Below are 27963 nucleotides of genomic sequence, written 5' to 3' on the forward strand. Positions count from 1 at the left end.
TCATGCGTCAGGTGTGTCACTGGCTGTCCAACCGACCGCAGGGCGGCTGCACTGCTCACTGCTCACTGCTCAAGGCTCCCGCTAACGAAGGCATGCATGAGAGCCGAGCGGCATGGCGGACGGCGAAAAGCGGGAAACCAGCCAGCAGTCAGACCGCAAGCTTCAGTCTACAACCGGCTCTAGGTAAGACAACGGCGGCGCGACGAGGAGGGCTGAGATGCTTGCTTGATTGTTTGCTGGAGCTCGTGTTGTTTTGATTTGGACTGGTTGGAGTCTCTCACTGTTTCCGTTCTGCAGGTATTAATGTCTCGTTTTTTCGTTTGTTTTGGGTACACCTCTACTGATTAAAATCCCAAGTGTGAAGCTGTTTCTATTTATCACAGCACCATAGTCTTCTGATTACGTTTGATCTAATTTTAAAAGTAATCCAACATTTTAAATTGGTGAATTTAATCTTTTTTGTCCTTAAAAGTGGCATTTTGTGTTAAGCAATTTATAGTAGGCTACTATAGGCTATAATTAAAATGAACTACTGCCCAAAGCACGCTACCAGTTTTATTTTAATAAATTTATTTAAAAAAAAAAAAAAAAGTTCATCCATCCACATGGTTGATTAATGCATGCTGTTTGTAATTGATGTCACAAAAGATGATTTTTATAATATAAATCATTCCTGGACATTTATGAAGCTGTAATCACAATATTGTCTATCCTGAATGCAACACAAAAAGTCCTCAATCACAAGAAAAATCACCAATAAGACCTCAGATGTGGCAAATTTGGTTTTTATCAGAAAGCAATTGTTAACAGTATTTGGTTTTAGAAATTAAATTGGTTTAATTTTAAAAGTTATCACCATTTACTGGGCGGCACGGTAGTCGAGTGGTTAGCACGTCCGCTTCCCAGTTCTGAGGTCTCCGGTTCAAGTCCAGGCTCAGACCTTCCTGGGTGGAGTTTGCATGTTCTCCCCGTGCCTGCGTGGGTCTTCTCCGGGTACTCCGGTCTCCTCCCACGTTCCAAAGACATGCATGGCAGGTTAATTGGGCGCTCCGAATTGTCCCTAGGTGTGCTTGTGCGTGTGTATGGTTGTTCGTTTCTGTGTGCCCTGCGATTGGCTGGCAACCAGTCCAGGGTGTCCCCCGCCTACTGCCCAGAGCCAGCTGAGATAGGCGCCAGCAGCCCCCGCGACCCTTGTGAGGAATGAGGTCAAGAAAATGGATGGATGGATGGATCACCATTTACTCTATTAACATGAAGGGCCATCTTTCAACAAGTGCTCAGGCATGATGTCAGCGTCACATGCGAAGTATAGTAAATATAAAGATGCATTCATAATACAAAATGTGTAAACTAATAATAATAATAATGATAATAATAATAATGAAGTGCTGTGAATGCACTGTCAGGAGCAGAAAGAGTCCATAACCCACAATTACTATAATACATTTTTAAAAATAAAATATAAATATCCAAAGTATGCAAAAGGAAATCGTCAGAGCCAATTTAAAATCAAGTAGTGAATGTGTTTTTTCACAGTACGTTACTGCAGGAAACACATGCACACATGAATAATTGATTTTTCTACATCAATAAAGACTAACTGTCAAGGATCATATAACTAGCTGACACTCAATTTCGATCCACATGTTGAACACTTTTCTCAGGAAGTTAGCTTAGCAACATACCATTATATAACATCCTTGCAGACAGTCTTCCGTGTTTACTAACTGATATTAATCAAGATTTTTGACCATTAATCTAAACCGTGTTTTAAATCAAATGATAAATCTTGAGTTGGAAATTCTGTGAAAAAATATACTGTACTACTGCTATACAAAATGTCAGTGCATTAAAAAAAAATAAAATAAAAAATATCACACCTGTCATGATGTACGCCACATGGATGTGCCATTAGAAAGTACTGTATCTGTCATATTACAACACCAACAGCAATTATAGTACATTATTTACATTCAACATCTGGCCAAATTCTTTAGAAAACATGTTGCTTAAAAGTTACTCTCCAACCATTGTATTATCCATGCCATGGTTGTAGTCATTTCAAAATGAATAAAATTCATTTTCAGAACCCAAATAATATACTGCAAGTAGGCCAAACAAGTCAATTATTTTCTTGATTTATTTATTTTTTTTATTTGGCTTGCGTAAGTATGTGTGCAATTGTTTCAGAATTGATTTTTGCCAGTGAAGGGAAATCATGTAATCCTTAGCCCTGAAGTTGGCTTCATTCCAATGGAACCATATGTTGCTGCCTTGTTTTCCTGTGTCGGCCACATGCCTTCACCCTCCGTCTGTGATCAAATTCTTCATCTACAGTCCACAAGTACTTAATAATTTTTCAATTGTTTTGCCTTGACTTCAAATGTAAGAATAGATATGTGGTTGATGCGTGCTTGTTGAACTTTCACAAAAAATATGACGCTACATTGGGGTTAGGGGGAGCTCTAGCCCTTTATCAAATCAGTGTAGCCCCAGTTAAGCCCTACAACATTTTATTTCATATTCTAAAAAAAATAAAATATATTTATAAATTTGTTCACACCCTTTTGCCCCTTGTTGTGGATGTTTTCTTGATCAAGGAATAACCTCGGAAAGGAAAAGACAAAATCATTAAAAATCTGCCATTTTTCAAATATGAAGCCCTTAAAATAATGTAACAATCTTCAGTAGTCTACCCAAGTCATTTCGCTGTCTCCGTGTTTGCAGCTTTCTGAACAGATCTTTTCTAACTGAGACCCAATTGTCGCTTGCCCTAAAAAAGGAATTCAGTCTGGTGGATCCAACAACCAGCGTGACCCCGTTTGAATGTTTTAAAATATTCATGACTGTTATCCATGTTGTGATTCAGTTGTGGATCATATTTATTTGGTTTGGCACTATGAATCCTTGTCTATGTTACATTTTGAGATGATGCGAAACATTGGAGACAAATGAGAGAGTAAAATGAGGCTGCTGATGTGAGAGTCTCAAATGTGCAACAACATTTTCCTCATAAGATTCTGTAACCTCATGCAGCATACAATTACGTCCACTTGGCCAGCTGGCAAGGTAATATGAGCAGACATTGTCTAGAGTAGACAATCTGTCCTGTAATTCTACAGTCATACTCTATGACACATTCAAAATGCATTCTATATATATATATATATAAATAAAAATATATGCAAACATCACACTGATAATATTGATCAAGTACGCCTGGACACAGTATTAGTACTCATAAAAGTTATCCGACACTTGTTGTCTGAAGCTGAGCCGTTATTGGTTGTTTACCAAGCCTTGAGCATGTCATTTTAAGTCAACAGAAAATGGCAAAATGGCTGCCTACTGAGATGGATAATGGTGGATTTTGCTGATTAACCCATATTCCACAAACAAATATTAGTCAATACTGTGTTTAGACTAGGCGGGTTGCATCGAAGATGTTTGGGTTAACTTCCTCTTTAAAGCTACAGAACGTAGAATATTCCATTTCGAATCACCACTGCCACCTGTTGATGAAAAAGTAAACTGCACATACCCTTCCTCACATACACAACACGTACATGAGTTCACGTCCGTAGACAGAGGGCAGGAAATTCGAACCCGAATCCAGTCTGAAAACTTGGCCATAGGATTGCAGGAGTACCCATTGGTGTTTCAGTAATAAATGGTCAAATGAAAAGGCCATTGTAAATATATTTTTGGGAAAAAAGTTCCATATGCCCAAGGCCAGCTGAGATAGGCTCCAGCGCCCCCCGCGACCCTTGTGAGGAATAAGCGGTCAAGAAAATGGATGGATGGATGGATCACCATTTACTCTATTAACATGAAGGGCCATCTTTCAACAAGTGCTCAGGCATGATGTCAGCGTCACACGCGAAGTATAGTAAATATAAAGATGCATTCATAATACAAAATGTGTAAACTAATAATAATAATAATGATGATAATGATAATAATAATAATAATAATAATAATGAAGTTCCATATAGTAGCTAAAATAGAGGAATGTTGTCTTTCAGTATAACAATGACTGAAAGGGCACTTGACAATCACAAATTTGTAATCCAAATCAGAGGAATGATGAAAAGAGGACTAAAGATTTGAAAACTTTTGTAAGAATGCTGTGAAGTACAGTACTACCACAAAAATGAGACTTTATATACTGTATGCAATAAATCTTAAAGCTGATAAAATCCCATTCTTTTATCAATCCTTCAATGGTGTATTTTTACTCCATTTTTTCAAAACATTATTTTCAATCCAATTTCAGGATTTGTTTGTTCCACAATTGAAATGGGTGTGGCTTGATTGTTGCGTTATTTCCACCTTTATATATTCTCAGATCATATTCTAATAAAGATTGTGGTTTGATAAGTACAGTGATATATTTACGATCAAGAGTGGTGACTATATTGTAACTGCTCTAAGTATCATGATTTTGTACCAATAATCAGCAGTATTTTACTCAAATGAATTAAAAAGGGATAACAAAGGGGAAAAAAAAATTCTTCTGTGATCAATGGGGCTCATGAATAATTGAGCATGACCATGGTGCATAGTGAGAGGAGTGCCTCGTTGTGCTGATGTTTCTCTTGTCCGGGGCTTTCTGTCCCGAGAGTATTCTGCTAACGCCAGCATTTTCCCGCCTTAGCATAGTAAAACTGATGCACACAGGCAGTGTAAACATCAGAGTGGAAAAGAGAGGCGGGAACAGATTAGATAACACTCCTCTTAGATAGCCCCAGCTTCTCTGCTTTAAATAATTCTCCTCTCGGTGAGGGAAGCAACAGCAAGCTCTGAATCAAACGCTTCTTCCATCGACCCCCGTGCGAGCTGCACCTCCACGCCTTTCTTCCAGCTTTCCTCCTTGATGCTCCTCCCCCTCACTCTCCACCCCCAAAGCCTCCTTCACTCTCTAAAGCCCTTGCTCCTTCTCCTCTTCTCGGCTTCGGATGCCCTCCTCACTTTTACAGTATGGACTCGGGAGGGGAAGGAGAAGAGGGTTGGATGGAGGACCAGTGGGAAAAATGGTAGGACATTAGGCACGTTTTCTGTGTTTTTTTTTGTTTTTTGTTTTTTACTGGAATGCAGCAACACGGACGGCTGTGTGACCTTGTGTTTTGTGTGCGACTCTTCACACGTCGACTCTTTGCATGTTAGAGCTCAGGGCAGGCTTGCCCTTCACTGGAGGGGTATGCATATACCTTTTGTGTGTCTAGAAAGCGATGTTGAGCCTGCAGACCCGAAATAGCATGACCAGGAAATACACAGCCCACATAATGTTGTTATGAGAGCGGCGTGAGTGCAGGAAAATCTCTGTGGGCTTGTTACCATACATCAAATGGTGACTTATATGAATGTGTAGCGTCTGACAGGACCGTCCTGCTCTGGTCCCAAGTGTCCTTGCGAGAGGGCGAAGCTGATGAATGGCCAGCATCTTGCGCCACTGTAGTCTCGAAGTAGGAGTATAAAAGTGTGAATCATTGGGGACAGATGCAGGTGTACTGTCATGAGGCTGATTAGATTTAGCAGCTAAATGCCAGGTTCAGTGTGTCGACTGTAGGATACTTGACATACCTAATAGCATGCACTTTTAGCATCTTTTTAGCCAACTAACTATGGATGCAATCAATGCGTACCAAGTCTCATAATCTCACTGACTTTGGGCCAATCGTATGTAAACCTTTTACTTAAAACTTTGAATCTGGATATGATCAGAACTAGAAAACACAGAGCTCAACTGATAATGTGCAAACCAGCCCACATGCCAATGTCATGTGCTGAAGGATGGATCCCAAAGCGCAGACACAAATAAGATTTTAACTATTTATTCACATCGAGAGGCGTAGAACAAACTTGACTAGACGAGAAACAAAGAGAGTTGCACAGAGAGGCAGTGGTGACAGAAGCAATAATCCGACAAACAAAACACTTGTCAGAACGCTATTTACAGACAGTGAATCGATCTGATTGGTTGTGACTAAGTAAAGGATTAAAGTTTGATATCGCAAAGCTCATGACATCACATAGCATAAAACCAGTTGAAACATCAAATATCGTTTTTCCAGTTGAAACCAGATGATAGTTATATGATGGTTACATTAGTTCAAAACTGACACTTGTTACATCAGTACAAAACAGTTCACTTGACCTCACGGTCGTGAACCCAACTTAAACAGTTCATGAACTCAAACTTAACCCTGGCGTGACTCCAGACATGACAGCCAAAGAGAGAGTGTAGGCACGTGTCGTCAGGAAGGCCCTCAAACCTTGTGGTTACTCCAACTGGTCATTTCTGAAAAGTAGATCTTCTTCCAGATGGGACAATGACAATGTGGATGAGAAAGAAAAGATAGTGACAGATTAAGTTTACATTTATTTTACCTTATGTTATTGTTCTAACTTTATTTTGGTGCTTACTGAGCTCACCTGGGAGCTCATGTTTCATATTTCGTGCCATATCGTGTTGGAACTCGGTATAACAAAAAATATCCTTTGCATCCTTGAATTTTCAAGTAAGCAAAAATTCCTTGAATCCTTGAACACTCAACTTTATGTACTGTATAACAACGAGAAAATAAATGAGTAAGAAATTAAAATAAGAATAGATTCAAAAAATAGCCACAAAAAAAAAATTCCTGTTAGCATGTCAATGGGATTTTACATTGACTTTAGCATTAGCATTAGCAATATTTTAAAACTGAAGCATTCCTTGTATTTAAATATACACACGTAAAGTCACAGGAATCTTTCTTCTTGACATATTTAGATCAGGACTGTATATTGAACATTGTTGCTTATGAATATACACAACATCTAGATGAGCACAACTGGCCCGCCCAACTTTAAAAGAATTATATAATTAATAGTGCTGTCATGGGAGAACAATAATACATTCTCAGAATTGGTCCAAAATGACCTCACAGTAAATTAAGTATTAAAGTCAACCCAAGAGAGAATTCACTCCTTAAGACACACGTTAGCTGCTGTGGATCCTCTCAGTTCACTTACAATAATCCCTTTTTTTTTTTTTTTTTTTTTTTTTTTTTAAATCCCAGAGAGGTGAAATTAAATGCTTTTACTGTTCTGAACAGGAACATGATTAAAACCCTGAGAATCTCAACGGACATCTGTTAGAAATATATGGTTGTCGTCTAGTTTCAGCATAGCTACAGGAGAGATGAAGTGAGGGTGGATGCATGTGCATTTATTACTTTATAGATTTTCTTTATTAAAAAGTTAATATTGCATACATTGTGTGTTATTTTATGTTAACGTTAAAAAAGAAAAGAAATTCGTGGTCAGGAGTCAGGACAAAGGGGCTTAAAAATGTAGAAAAGACGGTACAAGAAAATAATGTTTGGGGACCACGGCCCTAAACAAAGAAAACATCCTTTCAGCTTCCAACATTTATCATTAGTTCACTTCATTCCTTTATAGTGTGAGTTTCTGACACTTGTATTTGAATTTATAATTGACAGATATGTGGGAAGCAGCTGGATTACATTAATGTCAGAATTTCAGGTGGTGCTCTGGCTCTAGAACAGGGGTCGTTTATTTAATTTTATTTCTAAGAATTTTTTTGCGTTTAGAAAAAAAAAAACGTGGTTGCCAGTTATACGTACTTGGATTTTTGCTATTTGCAGGCTAGCTTGGTCCCTGTCACCCACGAATAGCGGGGATCGATAGTCATCCAAATATTTCCGTAGCATTTGTCCACTATTGTAATGATACCTTCCATTTTGTACAAGAATGTTCCGTTCAGAAACCATGTTTATTTTGTATGATCTATCTCATTAGGTAAGGAATGTATTAACTAAGTTGCTTCTGTATTATTGTTTGAGAGTAAAGAGCGAAGAGGCATCTTACTGTAAAACATTGTAAGGAAATAAATCTTGCCACAGACATGTCTCTGCTTGATCCTGTCATTTTGAATAATCATGTTAAGGGTGCCTTTGTGGAGGATAATCTCAATACCAGAGGTCATCCCGGGGCTATTGGTGGCATTTCAGATGATTGGATGAATTGAGTCGTGAATGAAATAAACACAGTGACGCCAAGACTGCATAAAATGTGCAGCTACAACCAGATTAGTCGGTTACATGGTTTCTTAGTAATAGTTTTGTGAATCATGGAGAATTGATTGATTTGAGGGGCAACATTCTAACTTTGAGTATTTTCATTGTGATTGTGTGATAAGTGATTTAATAACGTGAAGCACTTTTGAGTTGTTTTGCATTGTTTTATTTGATAGGTGCTTCGTAAATAAAGTTTGATTGATTGATTGTTTGAAATTGGTACAACTTCTTTCTCTGAGAGTTACGAATTTATGACTTTGTGACCGTTGTTTGGCATAGTGTCCCTTCGTGTCGGACTGACACAATTTGGAGATGAGTCTGATTCCTGGTCAATTGTATTTGTTGCCTAATCTGTCACTTTCTCTTTAATCTTGCCCTTTAACCAGGTTGACTCACGACATTAGCTTGGGTGAGTTTGAAGATGATGACCTGTCGGAGATTACGGAGATCACAGATGAACGTGGGATGAGCCTTAACTGCAATGGCCCAGATATCAAGGTAAGATGAGAGCAAAAGGAATTAAACTATATATTTTTTTTCTCTGCATTCATCAGATCTGCATTTTGTTTGTAGTCCACCTATTTTCTTGTAGCGACTCAGAAATGCAAGTTTATATGGTTTATGCTTTGCCAGCTCTGCCCTTAAATCCGGCTTTTTCACTTCACCACTGCTAATGTACACAACTCTCGTTTTTAAACTGACTTATAGCATAGAATTCAAATCTGAACAAGACACAAGAGATGCGATATCCTTATGAGTTGTTGTTGTTGTTGTTAGCTTCCTGCCAGGAGAGAATAGACACCAGATGCCCGTCTCGAAATGGGACATCTGGTTAAGTGTGTGTGATGAGTATACTGTTCTGTGTCATGCACAATTTAATAATTGACATTTAGAAGTTTGTTTATTTTGTTAGTTTAGAGCAAGTTTTGGGCACTCTGAGACCCTCCTACACAATGTTTTTCAAAACTCTGTCATACAAAAAGAATATTCATCTTTTTTTTTTAATTGGAGCATGTTTGAACTATAAAAGAGAAGCATAAAAAGATTGGACTGCGACTCAACCAAGCGCTAGAGGTGAATGTATTATTCCGTTAGATCTTTTTGGCTCTGTTCTTTCTGAATCCATCAACGCCTCCTCCACCAGCAGCTGTGTTAATCATTTCTTCATTGGATAACCAAGGCAACGGGAGGGTCGAAAGCTCTGATTCCCCTGAGTCATTTATGCAAGCAGATGAGCGTTTGATATTTTTGGGTCGCTCACTGTGCTTTGTCATGCCTTCGTAATTGGGGTGCAAACCATCCGGTACATAAGCCATGTATGTAAAAGTCACATGTGGCCAAACTAATTTAATTGTAAATGGAAGAGATGTTTTGAAACATACTCGAGTTACTCGAGTATTAGGATAAACACGATGGTCCACAAAACGTTATATTTTGGTGTATGTGAAACTAGTGAGGTGCTAGACTCGAGTTTTCATCATTTCAGCAATGAGTGAAGCAGGCCCAGCCCTGTTTACTAATGCATGAATACAGTTTCACAAACCGGGGAGTGAAAGGGGTTGTCCATGACCTCAGCAGAGATCCCACACTGTATGCAATTGGCCCACTGTGGTGACCTCATCATTGAGCTCACCCTCCCAAGGGGGTTCAGGCTTTCTCTTGTCCTCTCAGTCATGTTTGTGTGTACACACAAATGTCCAAAACGCTAAGTAGTAAGTGATAAAATAGCAACAGGTTACCTACTTTTTCCCTTTTTCTTTTTTTAAAACTATTATCTGTAACATAATGTAACTCACAAAAAGGAAGCCTCCCTTATAGATGCATAGCAATAGCAGGCATCAGTCTGGCTTGATATACATTTAATGTGAAAATGGCTCACTGAAGAAGATGATGGACGACAGATATCATTATTAGGACATGTAAATGACAGGTGGGGAGAGAAAATGCTCATGTGTAGGAGTGGATAGCTTTGATTAGCAGTAACCTAATATTTGTTGCAGGTTGGGCTCAGATGGAATGGCAGATTAGGTAACCATAGTAACACACAGCATCTCAATTGATTATCTCATTCAATTGGTACATTCAATTAAGGTAGACAATAACGAGATCTACCGCTATGCAGTAAAAGAAATATGTACGTACTGTATTGGGAAACATGCAAAACCAAAGTAAGCCTTTTTAGAGTAAAACTGGAATTTAATAGTGTTCAAATATATTAATTCTAATAGATGATATTTATTTTGAGTTTGTGAATTAGAGTATTGTTCATGAAAAGTTCTGTGGGAACCCCCACTGACTCATTCATCTTTGAAGCTCACTATCCTAAAATCAGAAGACTGTAATTCAACTATTTATTCAATATATATGTAAATAAAATTATATGTATGAACTATATATGTACTACTGTATGTTCAACTATTTAATGGATGCCATAAAGATCGAGTACATGGCCGTGGAGCCTCACCTCATTTTAATTCAGCGTCCACTCTACCAAATTTGATGTCAAAATGGCTGAATATGTCTGTGGCCTGATGATCTATAAATAATGGCAGGTCAAAATATTTCCTGTTTTTTTTTTTTTTTTTTTGTGCAAGTACATTCTGAAAATGAAAATAATCCCATGCATTATCTTAATGCAGAGTAATGTGAACTTTCATAACAAAAACGAACACAACATTTCAGAATGTCGTTTAAGTGGTTGTTAGTGCGCCCTCCAATGGACAGAATTAGGAACTGCAGTTAATTTTAGTGAAAAACTGCAGTTTGTGTTCTGTTTTAAGGGGCCAGATTTGATCCTGTGACTGGCCGGTTCTGACCCAGAACTGTAGGTTTGACAGCCCTGGCCTAGCCCATGTAATGATGTGTGACTCCACATTCTTAACTGGATTCAACTAAGTGTACCAAAGCGTGTCATATTATAGCAAGAGAGAAGGTCACAGCGTTACAACAGCCTAGCTCAAGTCATTCATTTCTTTTGGTCAAATGAGCTTCTGTTAATACTAGTTTGTCACTACTTTACGTGCCCGTGATGGACTTACCAGGGTGGATACTTTCTCTCCCACTTACCCACAACCCAAAACAGACCATGTAGTAGAAAATGAATGAATGAATGAACTCCCGGTTGTTAATACTCAAAAAATGTAGTCTATAAAATGAATAACAACAAATCAGTAACATCATAAAGGCTGCATGTAAGTGCCAAATAGGAATGAAACATCATCCCGAATGTGAGGGGGGTGCGGGCAAAGAGATGCTTCAGCAAAACAGCTAAAGGAGCAATTTCCATGGCAACCTACTTTCACTTCCCACCCGCATGTGTTTGAGCTGAAAATACATCAAGAGGTAGTTTGCGCCGCCTCCATGGATACTGCTCACGTCATCTCATGGATGGAGGAGACGACCCGGCCTCATCAACGCAAACACAAACAGACAAGCGCCTTGTGTCTCTGGTTGTGTTTTTGTTTTTCGTTCCATCCACGGATGCCTCGAGGGTGGATCATCACTGTATCATTACAAACTACACGGCTCGTTATGAAGATTCAAATCCACCTTTTTGAGATCTATCGTGATTGATTATCATTTGCGAGTCATCAGGTTGCCACCGAGGGTGATTGTGAGGTTTCCCCCGCTTTGGCTTCTCTGATTGGCTGCGAGCCGAGCATCACAGCATTGCAGCGTCGTCAGGGGGCCAGCAGCATGCACTGCTCGTCCGCCTCCTCCTCCTCGTCACTTGTCTCCTAGCAACACAGCAGTGCCTTTTAAAGGGGCCAGTCATAAATTGAGGCCATAAAACACAAGAGGGCAAGCGCAAGCGGTGGGTTGCATTAGCGGTTATTGATCCACTCTTTGAAATTGTCAAAGGGATGGAAAATGAGCCTTTTAAGCGTTCAAAGCGGTTGCAGTGTCCTGAGTGTACTGTACCTGGAGAAGCAATACTCGTCATACAGTAGATAAGAATAGAAAGCTCGTTGGTACATTTGTATCATTCATTTACATAAAATGACACCATATAATAATGCCGTTTTCTCGGGATGTTCGTTTCCATAAGACTGATTGATACCAGTATGAGTACTCAATTCTTGAGTAGTCACTGATACCAGGACCAAGTATAGACACCACTAGTACTTTTGATACATAACATTTCCAAATGAAAAATTAATGACAGATCATTTTAAAGAAAGACCTATATATTCCAATATAGTAGTATTTTTCTAATTAGTAGGGATGTCACAATAACCATAATATCACAATATTAAAATTGCCACGATAGCGTCGTCGTCGGCATGTCACGACATCTGTTATCAGGGAAAGTACTTTGTAATCCATTTGTGCAGTTGTAGCACCCACTGGTGGTTAGTTTTATTAGTGCAGTTTAATTTTAATTTGGAAAGTTTTGGCCACTGAAGCGGTTAACACTCCCGTAACCGGCAAAGACTTTTCAACATCTCCATAAAAAAAACTTTTACCTTGTTCCCGCTTCAGCCGAACACAACAATGTGAACTACAAAGAGTAGACCATGATAATTTGTGCCGCTGAATGTCATGTGACATGAAATGACATGGCCAAGCCTCTTTCTTTGTCACTGCTGTTATGTACAAAAACACAATATTGTGCTTTTTTTTCCTCAAATGAACTAACAAACCCCCCCCCACCCCCAATATTTTACTGAGTTTATATACAGTATTGTGAGTTTTTTTATATTGACAACCTCCCTACAATATTGTGATAATTATTATATTGTAAGGCGCAAATCGTGATATTTATCGTAATGTGGCATTTGGATACTGTTATATCCCTAATATTTAGTTGACAACAAACATGTATCGTGTTAAGTACAGGGAGTCCTCGACATAAGGCGTTTCGACTTTACGAAGGGTTACGAACGCACCGCCATTTTGGCCCCGTCCACCATTTTGGCTCCTCGTCTGCCATATAGCCCGTACTGTTTTCCCCTCGTCCGCTATTTAGCCCTTAGCTAGTGCTAGTGCTTGTGTACTGGTGGGAGTATCTTTGGCTTGTTTGCCTTTTTTTTCCCCACATCATGGCCCCAAAGAAGAAAGCTACTATTTTCTATCTACTATTGTCTTCTATCAATGTTGGTCCAGCCAAAAGAAAAGCAATTACCATGGAAGTGAAGCTTTCCCAATGGCACGTTTTTTGGAACTCTACGAGGTTTAGCTTCCTTTGTTGATAAGCGTTTCACATTGCTCAGCAGAGAACCCCCACCATTCTTCGTCACTACGCATCGCTACAGACGTAACTCAAGGACTCCCTGTATAAATAAAGGCTTAACATTCTTCTGTTTTAAATTCTTCTTACCTTCAGCCCGATACCGATGTGGGACCAAATGGGAAGTTTTTTGTTTTTTTTTAAATTTTATTTCATTTATTTATTTATTTATTTTATTTTTTTAATAAATGATATTTTTTTTTTTATAGGTGAGCCCCGCTATTCATGGAAAATAGAAGGGGCCCAGTCCAGACTACAAATAGCAAAAATTCAATTGATGGCCATTGAAATGTATTGAGGATTTTATTTTATTTTTTAATGCTTTGTTTTGTTTTGTTTTTTTTATTAATTGGCAATCTGTTTTTTGTTTTGTTTTTTTTCCTGCCAAATATTGTCATCAGCCTAAAAAAAAATCCATTTCAGTTGGGCCCTACTTGTTGAGTGATTGAGACATCCGTTCCTGCTTAAAAGCTAATGTCTTCATAATGCTACCAACTGGCAACATAGCGGGGATTTTTTTTAGGCCAAGTCAGACTTCCAGCATGTACCATCTGTGTATGTTGAAGAAAATGGAGCAAAGCTGTGCGACTAAACGCTGCGCATGCGCTAGACTAGCGGAAGGGGGTCCAATCTCTCACCATAGAACAGCCTCAGCTGTGTTTAGGCTCGAAGCGGCTCAGTGTTGACAGCGAGAGCGCTGCGAGCCAAAGTCAAGAAATTTTCCAATTGGCCAGTTGAGTCTCCTCATCTGGTCCACGCGCATTCACTCTCTCCCTTGCCGGCTGTGTGTCCGTTTGTTCTGCTACAAATGACATGACGCGTCTCCCAATCCCTGCAGGGCCATGTGAGGCGAGGGACCAATAGCAGGCCGGGGAGGGCGGAGCTTGGCGCGGTCGGACAGCTCCGGGCAGAGATGCTGCATTTGGATCTCATAGATGGTGCTGACGGTTACCGCGGCGACAAAGAGTCCTGCAAGGCCTCCATCGCACCTCCGCTAGTCACCAAGGACCCGACGGCACCTGTTACCATGGATACCTACCGGCCCAAGAGACCTACGACCCTTAACCTCTTTCCGATTGTGCCCCGCACACAGGTAAATTGATTAATTTTTTAAATTGTTATACTGTGTACACACAGATGAGTCAGAAAATACAAAATAGTCTATTTTTAGTAAGATTTGTTGCATTTGCTGTGAGAGGATGTATTCACTCGGGAACAACGGTCTCTTATTGTCAAGATGTTCCCCCCACCCCCTTGGTGTGTGTATAATTTATATTGTTGTATATGCCATAAGTGTAAACAATAGTCATGACCTTGTTTTGGAATCACTGTCAGATGTTATATGTTGAGGGCAGACCTCACAAGTACACAACAGTTTATACTGTATGAGCATGTGAGTGGAAGTCATCTTCTTTCCAAAATCTGAAGAATAAATCATTGTATAGTCGTCTGTATTGACAAGAAGTTCAAATTTGTATCGTGGGGTTTGTAAAAGATGATGGATGTAGCAAGTTGGGACTGTGTCGCCCTCTGACTTTTTGATGCTACTGTGTTAGACACAACTTAAGTGTGAGCTATTTTTATGGGGGTGCCCATTTGAGTCATGTTTCTGGTCATCCAATGAATGTAAGTTTAGTCATCAAACTTCCTCAACAGTCTTGTAGGGAGAAAAAGGCTTAATGACCATCAAATCCAAAATAAGATGGCAACTGTCATGATATTTTCAGAGGTGGAAGTCGAATTGAGTGGAGATGTGCAAGTGAATTTTCGTGACAATTTGTCACATTTTTGCGTCATTAAGCGCGACGTGTAGTTTTTGTATGTTTGTATTCATAAGTTTACATACCCAGAACTGTATATAAACAGTATGTACATATTTGCAAATATATTGCTATGTCAAGTGGAATATTCGTACCTCCAAAAAGCTTACTTTTCAAGAAACCCCAAAACGGCAGGTTTGTTCAAACATTAACATTAATGCATCGTCAGAGAGAGGAAGCAGGTAGTTTTTTAGTTACCTTTTATGTTGAATCAAAATTGAACAATTGCTTTTACTATTTAGCTTTTTTTCCCTTCTACCTGATGCTATCTGATTTATTCATTTGTTTGTGCATTTTCTCTACTGTCAATTTTAAATAATGTCCTGTTTTTTGAATAAAAGAATGGAAATTAAAACTTGTTTTTAAATCCAATTCATCGATTAATCGACAAATTAATTATTACAATGATTGTTAGTTGTAGCCCTAATATACACACTTACTGTATATGTAAGTAGAGTACATATGAAGGTATGTTGGCTATGTCTGGTTATGCAACAGTGTGCATATCTTCTCTTCTGGATGATTGTACAGCCACTGCTCCAGGCTTGTAGGCTGTCAAAATGATCTTTTGAGCAGTGTCCCATTTGTCAGCGCTTTAGTTTGTCCAGTTTCCCCGAGGTGGGAAAGTGACTGTTTGAAGCCACTGTACCGTTCCTATTCCGAGTTTCCTGTCTGTGTTTGAGTTGTCATGTCTAGGTTGTCATGTCTAGAAAGTACAAGGACGGAGGACTGTGTGCTGTTTGCCAAACAGTGTTTGGAAGTCATTCACTTTCTTCATACACTTGACACTTTGACACAAAAAAAAAAAAAAAGGAGAAAAGGAAGAAATTATTAATCACGATTATATTGGTAATAATTAAAATCATGATTATTTTTTTGTACAAAATAAAAAAAACTTTAAGACAAATAAAATTATTTGAAACACTATATTTATGCAAGTTCCTTTTGGACAAAACAAAATGTATTAAATAGAGTATTTTAAAACTTAAAAAAGGTGCAAATGTATACATTTAAAAAACTCAAAATTCATATTAATAATCTTTCATATTCATATTAATCTTTTTTTTTTTTTTTTTACAAATATGCTGATTTTGTAATTATGAAGTGTAATAATTGGAATTGAATTTTGATTAATTGCTCAGCCCTGGCATATACATACAATAGACTTTACACTTTAATTGTTTAATTTCATCAATCATGCGGACAGGAATCACAACCATCCAATGTGAAACCATAACCTCTGTAACTCAGATGATTACATAAGATGCATGCCTTCTACAATCAGAGGCACAGAGGGAAGTGGGCGATTGTTTCCAGGTCAGTGAATAAATAAAAATGTAAACTGTAAATTCAGCTCTGCTTCATTTGGCAAACTTCAAACCAGAGGGACATAACGCAGTACTTTTATTTATAAACATCCTTTTAGCACCCAGACTTACACGCCAGCTTTTATTTTGCTGTTTGTCCTCTCCAAGGCTGTTTGAGTAAATGTATTCAGACGTGATGTCAGGATTAATCCTGAGTCCTGATAATCTCCCATCTGGTTACACCACACTTGTTGTAAGTACTTCTGAGTGAGTCTGAGCTCCCAGGCAAAATCTACCTGGGTTCGAAACTCATTCATCTGTGGACACGTCATTTATCTCAATGACATAACCGATGATCCGTATTCTATGAGGAATTGTGGGAGGTGCAGTCTTCGGTCAGGTGGTTTCACTTCCACGTATACCTGGCTAATGAATACGCACACCACATGAGTCATTTGCCCAAAGCCGTGATCTTTTTATATTTATGGCAAGATGGTCGCACGTCTTTGGTTACCACGACGACAGCTCTGTCTCCGCCTGGTACACAAGATTGGGAAGTGAGTCATGCATGGGTGGGTGAATACAGGAAACGGAACCATATTTGGGAAAAAAATATTTTAATCACAGGACTTCCCACTTCTTTTTTTGTATTTGCACTACATATGCACTGGCCAGCATGACCATGTATGTGTATCAAAGCAGCAAGATGTGTTTTGGACAAAATTCACATTTTTTGTTTTTAAATGAAAAATACATTGTACATTTATAACAGTAATTTTAATAACATCACAAATTGTTTCACCAAAACTGACATTCATGTATACACAACCTACTGTTTGCAATTTAGACACAAACTGCATCTACAGTCTACATATAATTTATTTTATCTTTGCTTGATGGCTAGTAGTTATTTGTTACTGCACTACGAGGTTAACTCATACTAGTGGAGACAAATTCCTTGTGTGTTTTTATATATTTCGGCCAATAGATGATTTGATACTGTAACTTGACAGGTGACTTGAACATACTGTACTTGGATACAAATTCACACTGTTTGTTGGTGTATGCACACAGTACGAATTAAACAGAATAGAATAGTTTATAATAGAATTGAAACCAAATTGTGGCCCAACTTCAGGTTTGTGTTTCAAGAATGAAAAATAAAATACAATGGACAATGGAATAGTAAGTATTTGTCTTCCCAGTTGGGAAAAGGTCCGGTTCCCTTTAAATTCTCACCACTATGCACAGACAAAAGACTCATTCAGTGCATATTCACCAGAAAAAAAAAAAAAAAAAAAAAAAAAAAAGCTTTGTGTGTGTTGTGTGGTGAGTTGGGGACAAAAGGTGGGTCTCAGGATCCAGAGCTTAGTGGCCCACTCGTCTCTCTTCATCTTCTGCTATTCCCACCACTTCCTTCATTTGTTCTTTACCTCTTCTTTTTTCTCAGGATACACTCAACAACAATTCTTTTGGCAAGAAATACACATGGCAGGATAAAGTTTCAGGCTCATCGTCACCTCTCAAAACTGGTGAGTTTTTGTGCCTCACATATGATTGGAATGATCTTGTTTTTAACTGAGACATGACCTGCATTTCCCAGGTTGAATTTATTATTGACATGTCACATAATAATCATAATAATATCATTAGAATTAAAGTGGTCACAGCTGAGTGTGTTAAGTAGCAAGCTGCTCTAACTCGCTTGACAGCATCTCATGTGAGGCAGCACTTGCTTCAATAGCGACAATATCACAAAATACAAAATCACGTTAGGACAACTTACTTACTTTGTAATTCTTATTTTTATCTACTTGCCCCATTTTAGTTTGTTACTCCTGTGATTTCAATGTATTCAGAACTGCTATTTTTATTCACATGAAGCACCTTCTGAGTTTGTGTAAGCAGCTCTACAAATGCATCTCTCGGTTTGTTTTTATTTCATTATTTACCCGTGTAGTGAAATCTTGGGCTCGTGTTTGAAAGCAAAGGACAAATATCGGCAATCATCGACAATATCATAACACAAATTCAGACAGTCACTTCATGCATGCCTAAAAATAACATTTCACATCATGTTCCAACCAAACATGCAGATGCTTGGCTTTCTTTTCTGTATAAACGTGAGTGCATTTATTGTTCTGCTGGGAATCCCTATAGCAACTACAATGTATTTGTTGAAAAAAAAATCGGTATTCAAAATAGGTTATTTGAAAATAATTTCAATTTGTTGCTTTAAAAAAAGATGAAGTTAAACTGTACATTTCCGCGTTAATATTCAGGAGCAAATAAAGAAATTAGGGCGGCAACTATTCAAATCTGTTTATAATCAATATTGATAATTCCATCGAATAATCAACAACCCGCCCACTCCAATTTTTTTGTTTGTTTGAACGTGAGTTGAATTGAGTGCTAAATTAGCCTGTAAGAGCCTAAACAGTTAGCAATCACTATTAGCATCAGCGCGCTAGCGATGACCATTTAAGGTAAACAAACACTAACCGCCATGGAGTTCACACATACATCATTCTATCTACAAGTAGGGCTGGGTATTGCCGCCAACCTCACGATACGATACGTATCACGATACAGGGGTCACGATACGATACGTATCGCGATACACATGTATCCCAAATAAGACACACTTTATTTTTATTTTTTTTTAAACAAAATATAGGAAAATTGGTACACTGAGACACGTGCCATGATAAGTTTATCAATAAATAAATGTTGACATTCTTCCTCTGCTTTTCTTAGCAAGACACAGTGTCCAATCACCGGTGAGCTATTTTTGCATTAATTGAAGGCAATTAACTTCAAAGACGGTACTGGTTTTTATTTTTTAGGTACAATGCAAGCCGCAAAGGCAAACGTGAACTGCCGATTTAAAGTTAACAAGCAATATTGATTCTGACGCCTGCGTATCGATACGTGTATTGTGATGAGGCCCGCAACGATATATTGCCGTATCGATTTTTTGAGCACACCCCTATCAACAAGAGTTGAATTGAATGGATATAACTACTAATTATTGATCTTTTGTGCATTTAAACACGAACATTAGCCTATGTTAAACGGTTAGCAACCATGATTAGCATTAACACGCTAACGATGAGGTAAACAAACACCAACTACAATTTAGTTCACAGAACACACATACATCATTATATGTACATTACACAAATAATGTCTTAAAGTCACTGACAGACGATGCTTCAACAATAGACTAAAAAGTGGAGGTGCCTATTAGCGAGCTCAATAACTTCCTGTCCATGTAGCAACATGGACGGCAGTGCAAACTTCGAGGCAGACATTTTCAGTCGACTTATACGACTTAGATGACTTTTTTTTTTTTTCCCCCCCAGCTCTCCAAGAAATCCTCAGTATCTCGTCATGGTATTTCTTGGCCCGTAAATGTTGAATTATCTTGTTATATTCAGCGGTCTTTTGCTAATCTGTGGCTTCCGATTTCAGTGTTATCCCCAGTAAAATCATCATTTCTGCACTTCCTGGCAATGGATTATGACATAACCGGTCAATCGCCATCCCGTAGGCGTACTTTGACTTTTTATGAGTAATGGGGATTTAGCTGAGTAATCCTGACATATGTTACCTAACCTTTTTAAAAAATGTTTGCTCTTCCTGTTTTTCCACTTTCTGTATTTTGTTGCCATGTCCGCCTTCACGCTTAGCCGTCATGCCTGCATCATGTTCTTAAACTCTGTCTGTGCGTGTGTCCTCTCTGTGTGTTTGTGCGTTTACACGGTTATCTTTATGTTCCTGTGCATCTTCTCCCGTGTTCCAGGCGAGCTAACGCCTCCGTGCGAGCACAGCTGCCTGAGCGACGAGGACAAGGCGCGAAGCGGCGCCGCACAGACCAAAGACCGAGGCACCTCCACCGACGCCCCCTGCAGGCACGCATCGGGACGTTCGCAAAGTTCTACAGCGGCGGCGGCGACGCGACCAAAGTTTCAGGAGAAGCCACCAGCGCCGCCGCCGCCACAGCATTACAAACCGGCTCCTCTCTATCCAGCGGGAAAGTTGGATGGGAGTGGCTACCAACAGGAGAGGATCCAGTACCACCCGGAGGCTCCTCTGGAGCCGACAGAGGAGATATATCTGACCCCAGTGCAGCGGTGTTCGGACCCGTCGGAGCCTCCTTGCACGCAGGAACGACCTTTCCTTTCACAGCTGAGTGAGCAGGGTCGTATGTCCATCAGCTCTGACACAGAAGGCCCGCCTCCTTACCAACCATTCCCTGACCAGTCCAACCCGTCAATCTACGAGGAGGACGAAGTCTACATCGCCCCGCCTTCTTACGCGTCCTGCGTGGAATCGCTCATCACGCCGCCTAGCATGGCGCTGTCAACTCATCCTTCCCTGGCGCTGGACTTCAGTCTGAAGGGGTCAGGGACAGGCGCAGGGGCAATGTTGAGAACCGGCTCGTCTGTCGAGTACGTGGACGCAACGGACGAGAGCTACTGTGGGGAGGATGAGGATGTGGACAGAATAATCATGGACGAAAGAATAAAGAAAGTGGTCGGGAAGGTGGACGGCGGCAACAGCAGAGCCGCCCTGCTAAGAACTTCCATGAGCTCCGACGCCAGCGGCCTGTCTTACGACTCGGTCAAATACACGCTGGTGGTGGACGAGCACGCTCAGTTAGAACTTGTCAGTTTGAGACAGTGCTACCAAGGTTATAGCGACGACAGCGATTCGGCCACGGTCTACGACAACTGCGTCTCCTCGCCGTATGAGTCCGCCATCGGGGAAGAGTACGAGGAGGGAGACGAAGAGGAAGATTGCGCTCGTTTGGGGGGAGTCCGACGGGAGGCCACGGCGTGTCTGTCCGAGGACTCGACGCCAGATGTCGATATGCATTTCTCCAAAAAGTTCCTCAACGTGTTCATGAACGGACGATCCAGCTCCTCAAGTAAGTCAATACCTTCTAAATGCATTGTTTGCTTGCATTTGTGCTTTTTTTTTTTTTTAAGGTTATGTACAAGCTTCAGATACACTCTCACTCTATGTAACGTCAAAACAAAACAAAAAAAAGTTGCAGATTTATCAACTTCCGAAAACAGGTGCTATTGGTCGTTAACTTCACCCTGAGCAACTGTGATGTCATATATAGGGATGTAACGATAAGGGCAATATCGTGATATCGTGATACTAAAACTGCCACAATATCGTCGTCATCGTCGTCATGTTCACGATATTTAAATGCAACACATCTGTTAAAAGTCAGGTTGATTTCCATTTGTGCAGTTCTAGCAGCCTCTGGTGGCTAGTTTTTTAGTGCAGTTTAATTTTTATTAGGGATGTTTTGGCCCTTCTATGTTGAAATCTACACTAATTGTCAGATGAGGGGAACGTATAATGCCTGTGAAGCAAGTCAATATGTGGAGGAACTCAATGTGTGCGTGCATTAACAACATAATAATAATAACATAACAATAATAATAATAATAATAATAATAATAATAATAATAATAACAACATTGCTGTTATGTAAAAAAGCACACCAAGTATGAGCTGAATTTTTTTTACAATATTGTGACCTTTTTTAAATGTCGCCAACCTCCCCAAAATATTGTGATAATTATCGTATTGTGAGCTTCATATTGTGATAATATCGTATCGTGACGTTTGGATATCGTTACATCCCGGGTCATTTACAGCAAGTGGCCAAAATGGCCGCCCCCTGATATGGATAAAAACGGGTGGATTTTGCTCATATTCCACAAACACAATATTAATCAAAATGTCGTGTTTAGACTAGTGGGGCTACATACAACAAATTGTAATTGTAAAGGACATTTTTGCCTTGCGCAGGGGTAAGATAGACTAAGTTTTGGTATTTTAGCATGGCACATTCAAAAAGGCCGTTTTATGTAATGTGCCAATGTAAGCGTGAACACAATCAACTTAATTTATCGCTAATTGAAGTGGCTCCTCTCATTCCCTTTAACTGCAAAAGCACTGATAGTCCATGACACAGTGGAAACGTATTGATTTGCCCGTGTCCAGCGGCAAGTCAAGCTTTGCAAATTATGTTTGTAAGGAACTTTATAGGGACTACAAAGAGGAAGATCCAGAACTGTGAAGTGGACACTCGGAGCTTGCCTTCTCACCTGATTATTCATGTCTGTGTCCAAGATAATTACAATTTTGAAGAAAAAAAATATGCATAATAATCAACATTTTAAACTTGAAATTTAAAATGTCTTTATTTCCTATTTCTTGATACCTGAATGTGCATTTCACGTAGACCTGTGTATGAAATGTGCTTATTTGTTGTCTTTTGTGCCTCCACTTTTTTCTTGTTTTTTTTTTGTTTGTTTTTTTTGTTTTTTTGGGGGGGGGTGCTTAGGTGCTGAGTCTTTTGGTTTATTTTCCTGTACCATAAATGGGGAGGAGCAGGGTCAGAGTCATCGAGCTGTCTACAGGTGAGACAAATATGAGACTGAAAATGAATTTCTTTCTCATTGTTGACCATTTCTTCCCTATAAGAAAACAATGAAACAATGGCCTCTGTATCAGGGCAAGAAATTTGCTTTTCCGTGGGATCGGACAGGATAAGCAAACCAACAGATAATCCAGATTATCTGATTCTAAACCCTTTAGTTTGGCAGGAACCAGAAATATCACTAATAAACGTGTGCTTACATAACTAAGCACGGCTTCTTGATCTGAGGCTTTGTCTGGACTGGACACTTGTTTGGTAAAAATTGCCTAACAAGTGCCAGCCAACTCTTTGTTTCATTTGTTATGTAAAATCTGGATTTCATTGTTTCCTACTTGGGATTGGGATTCAAATCTTAGTAATAGTAGATGCAAACAATAATATAAAAATGTAAAGTGCATATTAAGTAACACTAAGTGGATTGAAAAAAAAGTTAAAAACCATGAAATATAATCTCAATTTTGTGCTGCATTCGAGGAAAGTGGGAAGTCAGACTTTTCCTACTTCAATCCAGGAAGTGTGTACGAGGAATGCTCCCTTGAACTCGGAAATCCCACTTGCGACATTGGGGGGGGCGTCCTGACTTCACCGGTCGACTTCAATGTGACGTCACTCTAAAATGGAAACACCGTGAATGGTAAAACACAATTTACTCAAGTATAAAACTAGATAGCTTTCTTCATTCATAAATATTAGACATAACTTAACGTAACATAACATACTTGACAGTTACGCCGCTATCTCCCTGCATGAAATTATACGGTGAACTACTGAACTCTATGGAATGATTATGAAATAAGATAAATACCGGTACATAAATGAAGCAAAATTGCCAGAAAGCAAGTTTGCTGCAGGTCAAGATGTGTTTTGAGGACCACTATCACTATCAAGCATTTTGGTTGTTTGTTTTCGCCTCGAACGCTTTCAGGTCGGAACTTGGAAAAACCAACTGGGATAATACTGAATTCCGACAGTCCTCGAATGCAGCATTAATGTTAATAGACTGAGTCCTCATTCGTGATTGGATGAGAAATCCAACTGACAGATACGACAGGTGGCATCACGAGAATCAATTCATGATTATTCATTGAAGCGAATCGTTCTGTGCTTCATCATTCAGTTCATGACTCAGAGATCACACAACTTCATCTTTTTTTTTTTTTTTTTTTTTTTTCTTTTCTGCAGGTTTGTCCCAAGGCATGATGATGAGCTTGAGCTAGAAGTGGATGATCCATTGCTGGTGGAGGTTCAAGGGGAGGACTACTGGTACGAGGGCTTCAACATGAGAACGGGTGCCCGCGGGATCTTCCCTGCTTACTATGCTATCGAGGTGACCAAGGAGGCTGACGGCTTCAAAGGTTATTAGCTGCTCAAACATTTCGATATTGGCATCCTCACAAAGTTGTAAAGTATCAAAGTCATAATTACAGTAAATACTTATTGATAAAATCATTTAAAAAATAAAATAAAAAAAACGTTCAATACCATTGGTTTATGGCTTTTATTAATGTTACTGCAAGCAATTTGCATTATGAACTAAATAAAATTAGCAAATACAATATTGTGAAAATGAATGCAAATATACTAACGCTGCATTTTTTACATCCTTTCAGCAAAGAGTAGTGAGTGGCTAGACCGATACCGGCTAAAGTTCCTGGGCTCAGTCCAAGTGCCCTACCACAAAGGAAATGATGTTCTTTGTGCAGCTATGCAGAAGGTACCCGGATTTTTTTTTGTTTTTTGTTTTTATATATTTGCACCGGTGTGGTCTTTAATCACAGATGTCTTAAACATTATGGAACCACTGAAGTTTTAAGAGCTATGCTCTTCCCAGATTGCCACCAACAGAAGAATGACAGTCAAGCACCACCCGCCCTCATCATGTATCCTGGAAATTAGCGTGAAGGGAATCAAGCTGGCCGTCCATGAGGATTATTACGCCTGCGACGGAGTAAGACTGCTTAAATTGTGCTTTTTGCTTTGCAATGGCGGTGTGTCGCCACCGTGTGGCCATACGTGTATACTACAAGAAAGCATTTCAACAATAACAACAACAATCATTTAACTCACCGTATAGCATTCTTAAGCATAGCTATTAATTAAAGAAAGTACCCAAAATTAAACCTTAATAGTACCAGTAAATTATGCCACACTTCTTTCATTGAAACATACGTAGAAACTATTGTTTATTTACTACAAACTTTGCAAGTTTTCCTCTACACTTTCCTGCTTGTGCATTGAAACATTATCCACTTAACTTTGTCTCCCTTTTCCTCTTGTATCTCTGTCAGAGTAATGAATGCAGTCACTTTTTCCAGTTAAAGAACGTCTCCTTCTGTGGTTTTCACCCCAAAAACTGCAAGTAAGTCAACTGTACTAAAAACAAACCCTCCACTTTCTACTTCTTGTTTTGTTTATTTTGTACTTGATTTTGGCAAAGTTTTATGTTGTTGAACCGAGATTTTTCAAATTTCAATTTTTGCTAGCATCATGTTGTTGTCCGGGGTATTTTTCTTTTTTTTTTCTTTTTCCCCGTTTTTTTTTCTAAGGTGTTATTATATTTTGTTGTTGGTTAAATAATTAAAATGATATCCCTTCAGCAGAATAGTGAGTGACGTGAAAAATCTCCCGTCAAAGAATGTAAACTCCGAGTGATGAATGATCTTTTGTTGCCTCTCTGCAGATATTTTGGTTTCATAACCAAGCACCCGGCAGACCAGAGATTTGCCTGCCACGTTTTTGTGTCTGAAAATTCTACCAAGGCTGTTGCAGAGTCAGTCGGGTAAGTTAATAATAATAATAATAATAATAATAATAATAATAATAATAATAATAAGAGAAACATTTGGAAAAAAATAAATGATATTTTTATGAACTCAATTTATTATATATATATTTTTAATTATATATTAAATATGTAATTAATTATTTTGTTATTAAAAACATGGGGCAACAAATTAAATAAAGAAATCTCCAAGTGCTAAAGAGAGTAAAAAAACAACTTTAAAACATCATCAGCTAAGATGAATCTTTACCAAACATAACTGCCAAGTCATGACCGGAAAAACTCTATGTGGGGGCTGTTGTTAAGTAAAATTGTGTAACTGTAATTATGGCACTTCATTAAGTTAATCTAGGGTGACCAGATGTCACAGTTTAACCGAGACAGTCATATTTACCGAGTTCCGTTGGATTACTCCAGGCCCACGTTTTTTTTCCCAATTTTTATGCAGGTCATGTCCTGGATTTTTTATTTTTTTCCTCCCAATCAGCAAGCCAAAGGTTTGGCCCGTGTGTTTGTCAGTCACACAGTGGTCATAGCGATTCACACGATAAACCATTTGAAAAGGAATCAAACTCTTACTACTTCCTGTTTCTGTGTCTAAGATTCATGGGAAATAGTAGTCCTCGTGGCCTGACACAAACTGAGCTATTCTGGCAGCATATCTCCGATGTTAAAATGTGACACTGGTCACTAACAATTAAATTTGTTATAGTTGCTGGTGAGAATTTATTGTACATTTGATTTTTATTAAAATTGTAGGATCTTGATTTTTAATTTTGAAAATCTTGTCCAGTAAGAGGGATTATTTATTTTTCCACTGGAATGTCTTTTGTTTTCCAGGAAAGCCTTCCAGTTGTATTACAAAGAATTTGTGGAGTTTTCATGCCCCACAGAAGATATCTACTTGGAGTAGCCTAGTCCTGCCTTCAACCACAGCCCTGTACAGTACACTGTATCATAACATGGTGTTGCATGAAGGACACATCTAAAATAATCACAACCCATCTGAGGAGCGAGCAAGCAGGAGGAGAACGTAAGAAGCCCAAAAGAGTGTTTTTGAGGCAAGAATATTATGCAAAATGTCGTCTGTGATAACGAGGTGTCCATAAAGAGCACACATCATTGCAGCTTTTGTGCTGCCCTCAGATAAGCAGCAGTCGGAAGGTGGATGACTTGCACTTGTTTAGTAAGCGGCAGTTGTATTCATACAGCTGATGCTAAGTTCAGAGAGGATGACTTTTTCCCGTGACCTCGAATAGTTAGTGTTCCATACATGTTGGCTTCCTGTGAATTGAAAGACATCCTGAGAATTGAAGGATACTACCAATCTGAATAGGAGTTAATATTGCAGGATGAAATTAAAGGTGTACTTGCGCGCATCACATGCTGACAACTTTGGGTAGTCGTTTCAAAACTTAAGATATTAATCCAGAAGATCACTGATGGAAATTGCAACTACTACTTGTTGTATTTTCTTTTTAGAATCCAGACACATTGTGCTTTACTAGTGTGTGCTACAAAAACAAACTATTACGCGTCGGACAGAATGGAGACAAAAGCTGAGTTGAGTGACTTAATGCGACAGGCAGGCCCTCCGTGCAGGAAGTACACAGGAGCAGAGAACTTCACTACTAGTGCCTCTTTTTCATCTTTCATTGGGACCTTCTCCGTCATGTTGACAACACGGGAAATCATGCTAAATGATGATGCTACTGTGTGTGTGATTGAATGAAACTGTAATGTTCCCCCCCTCACATGCTACAATATGCTGCAACATGTGCAGGTTCTGTTGGAGCGACAATACTATTCAAAGCATGCACACCTTGTTTGTCTTTTGTTACCCTTAGGATGGTTTTTGAATGAAGGGTAATTAGATGAGAAGCCAAACACACGAATGAGTAGCACAACAGTTGTTTTGCAGTGGGGACAAACAAAACAAAACAAAAGCTTTCTATCACTAATATTTATTTGTAAGAGATCATTTTATGGGATAACAGAATGTTTCTAAAATACAAGAGTCTCATTACCATCTTAAAGTTCCCCGTTAGTTCCTAATAAAGAATATCTGCTCTTGCTAATCATGTGGTGAGAAGCCAGACTGCTGTGGGGGCTACATGAAAAGTGTACAGATCTGTCATCTAAATTTATTATCTGTAATTATAAACACTGTACTAATTGAACATGTAGTGAGTGAAATATCTTTATTTTTTATTTTTAGGTGTGACCTCTTTATTTAAATTTTTTTAAGATGATTTTCTTGTGTCCTGTTAT

At 39.0% G+C, this 27963-nt stretch overlaps 1 protein-coding gene across 2 annotated transcripts; it reads left to right on the forward strand.

Moving 5' to 3' along the window:
* On the forward strand, positions 1–27944 carry mapk8ip1b (mitogen-activated protein kinase 8 interacting protein 1b). 2 transcript variants are annotated; one of them, XM_077519402.1, is made up of 12 exons: positions 1–183; positions 8471–8582; positions 14153–14407; positions 17892–17973; positions 20247–21374; positions 22815–22890; positions 24093–24265; positions 24521–24624; positions 24742–24858; positions 25199–25269; positions 25591–25689; positions 26533–27944. In XM_077519402.1, the coding sequence occupies exons 1-12, from the start codon at positions 113–115 to the stop codon at positions 26603–26605; spliced, it is 2361 nt and encodes a 786-aa protein (XP_077375528.1). In that variant the 5' UTR covers positions 1–112; the 3' UTR covers positions 26606–27944. The 2 variants fall into 2 exon arrangements, with proteins under 2 accessions (XP_077375528.1, XP_077375529.1); XM_077519403.1 differs by lacking the exon at positions 1–183 and adding an exon at positions 4723–5036.
* The last annotated feature ends 19 nt before the right edge of the window (positions 27945–27963 follow it).

The sequence above is a fragment of the Festucalex cinctus genome, chromosome 4 (genome assembly GCF_051991245.1).
Source record: "Festucalex cinctus isolate MCC-2025b chromosome 4, RoL_Fcin_1.0, whole genome shotgun sequence".
In the NCBI taxonomy this organism is placed as follows: Eukaryota; Metazoa; Chordata; class Actinopteri; order Syngnathiformes; family Syngnathidae; genus Festucalex; species Festucalex cinctus.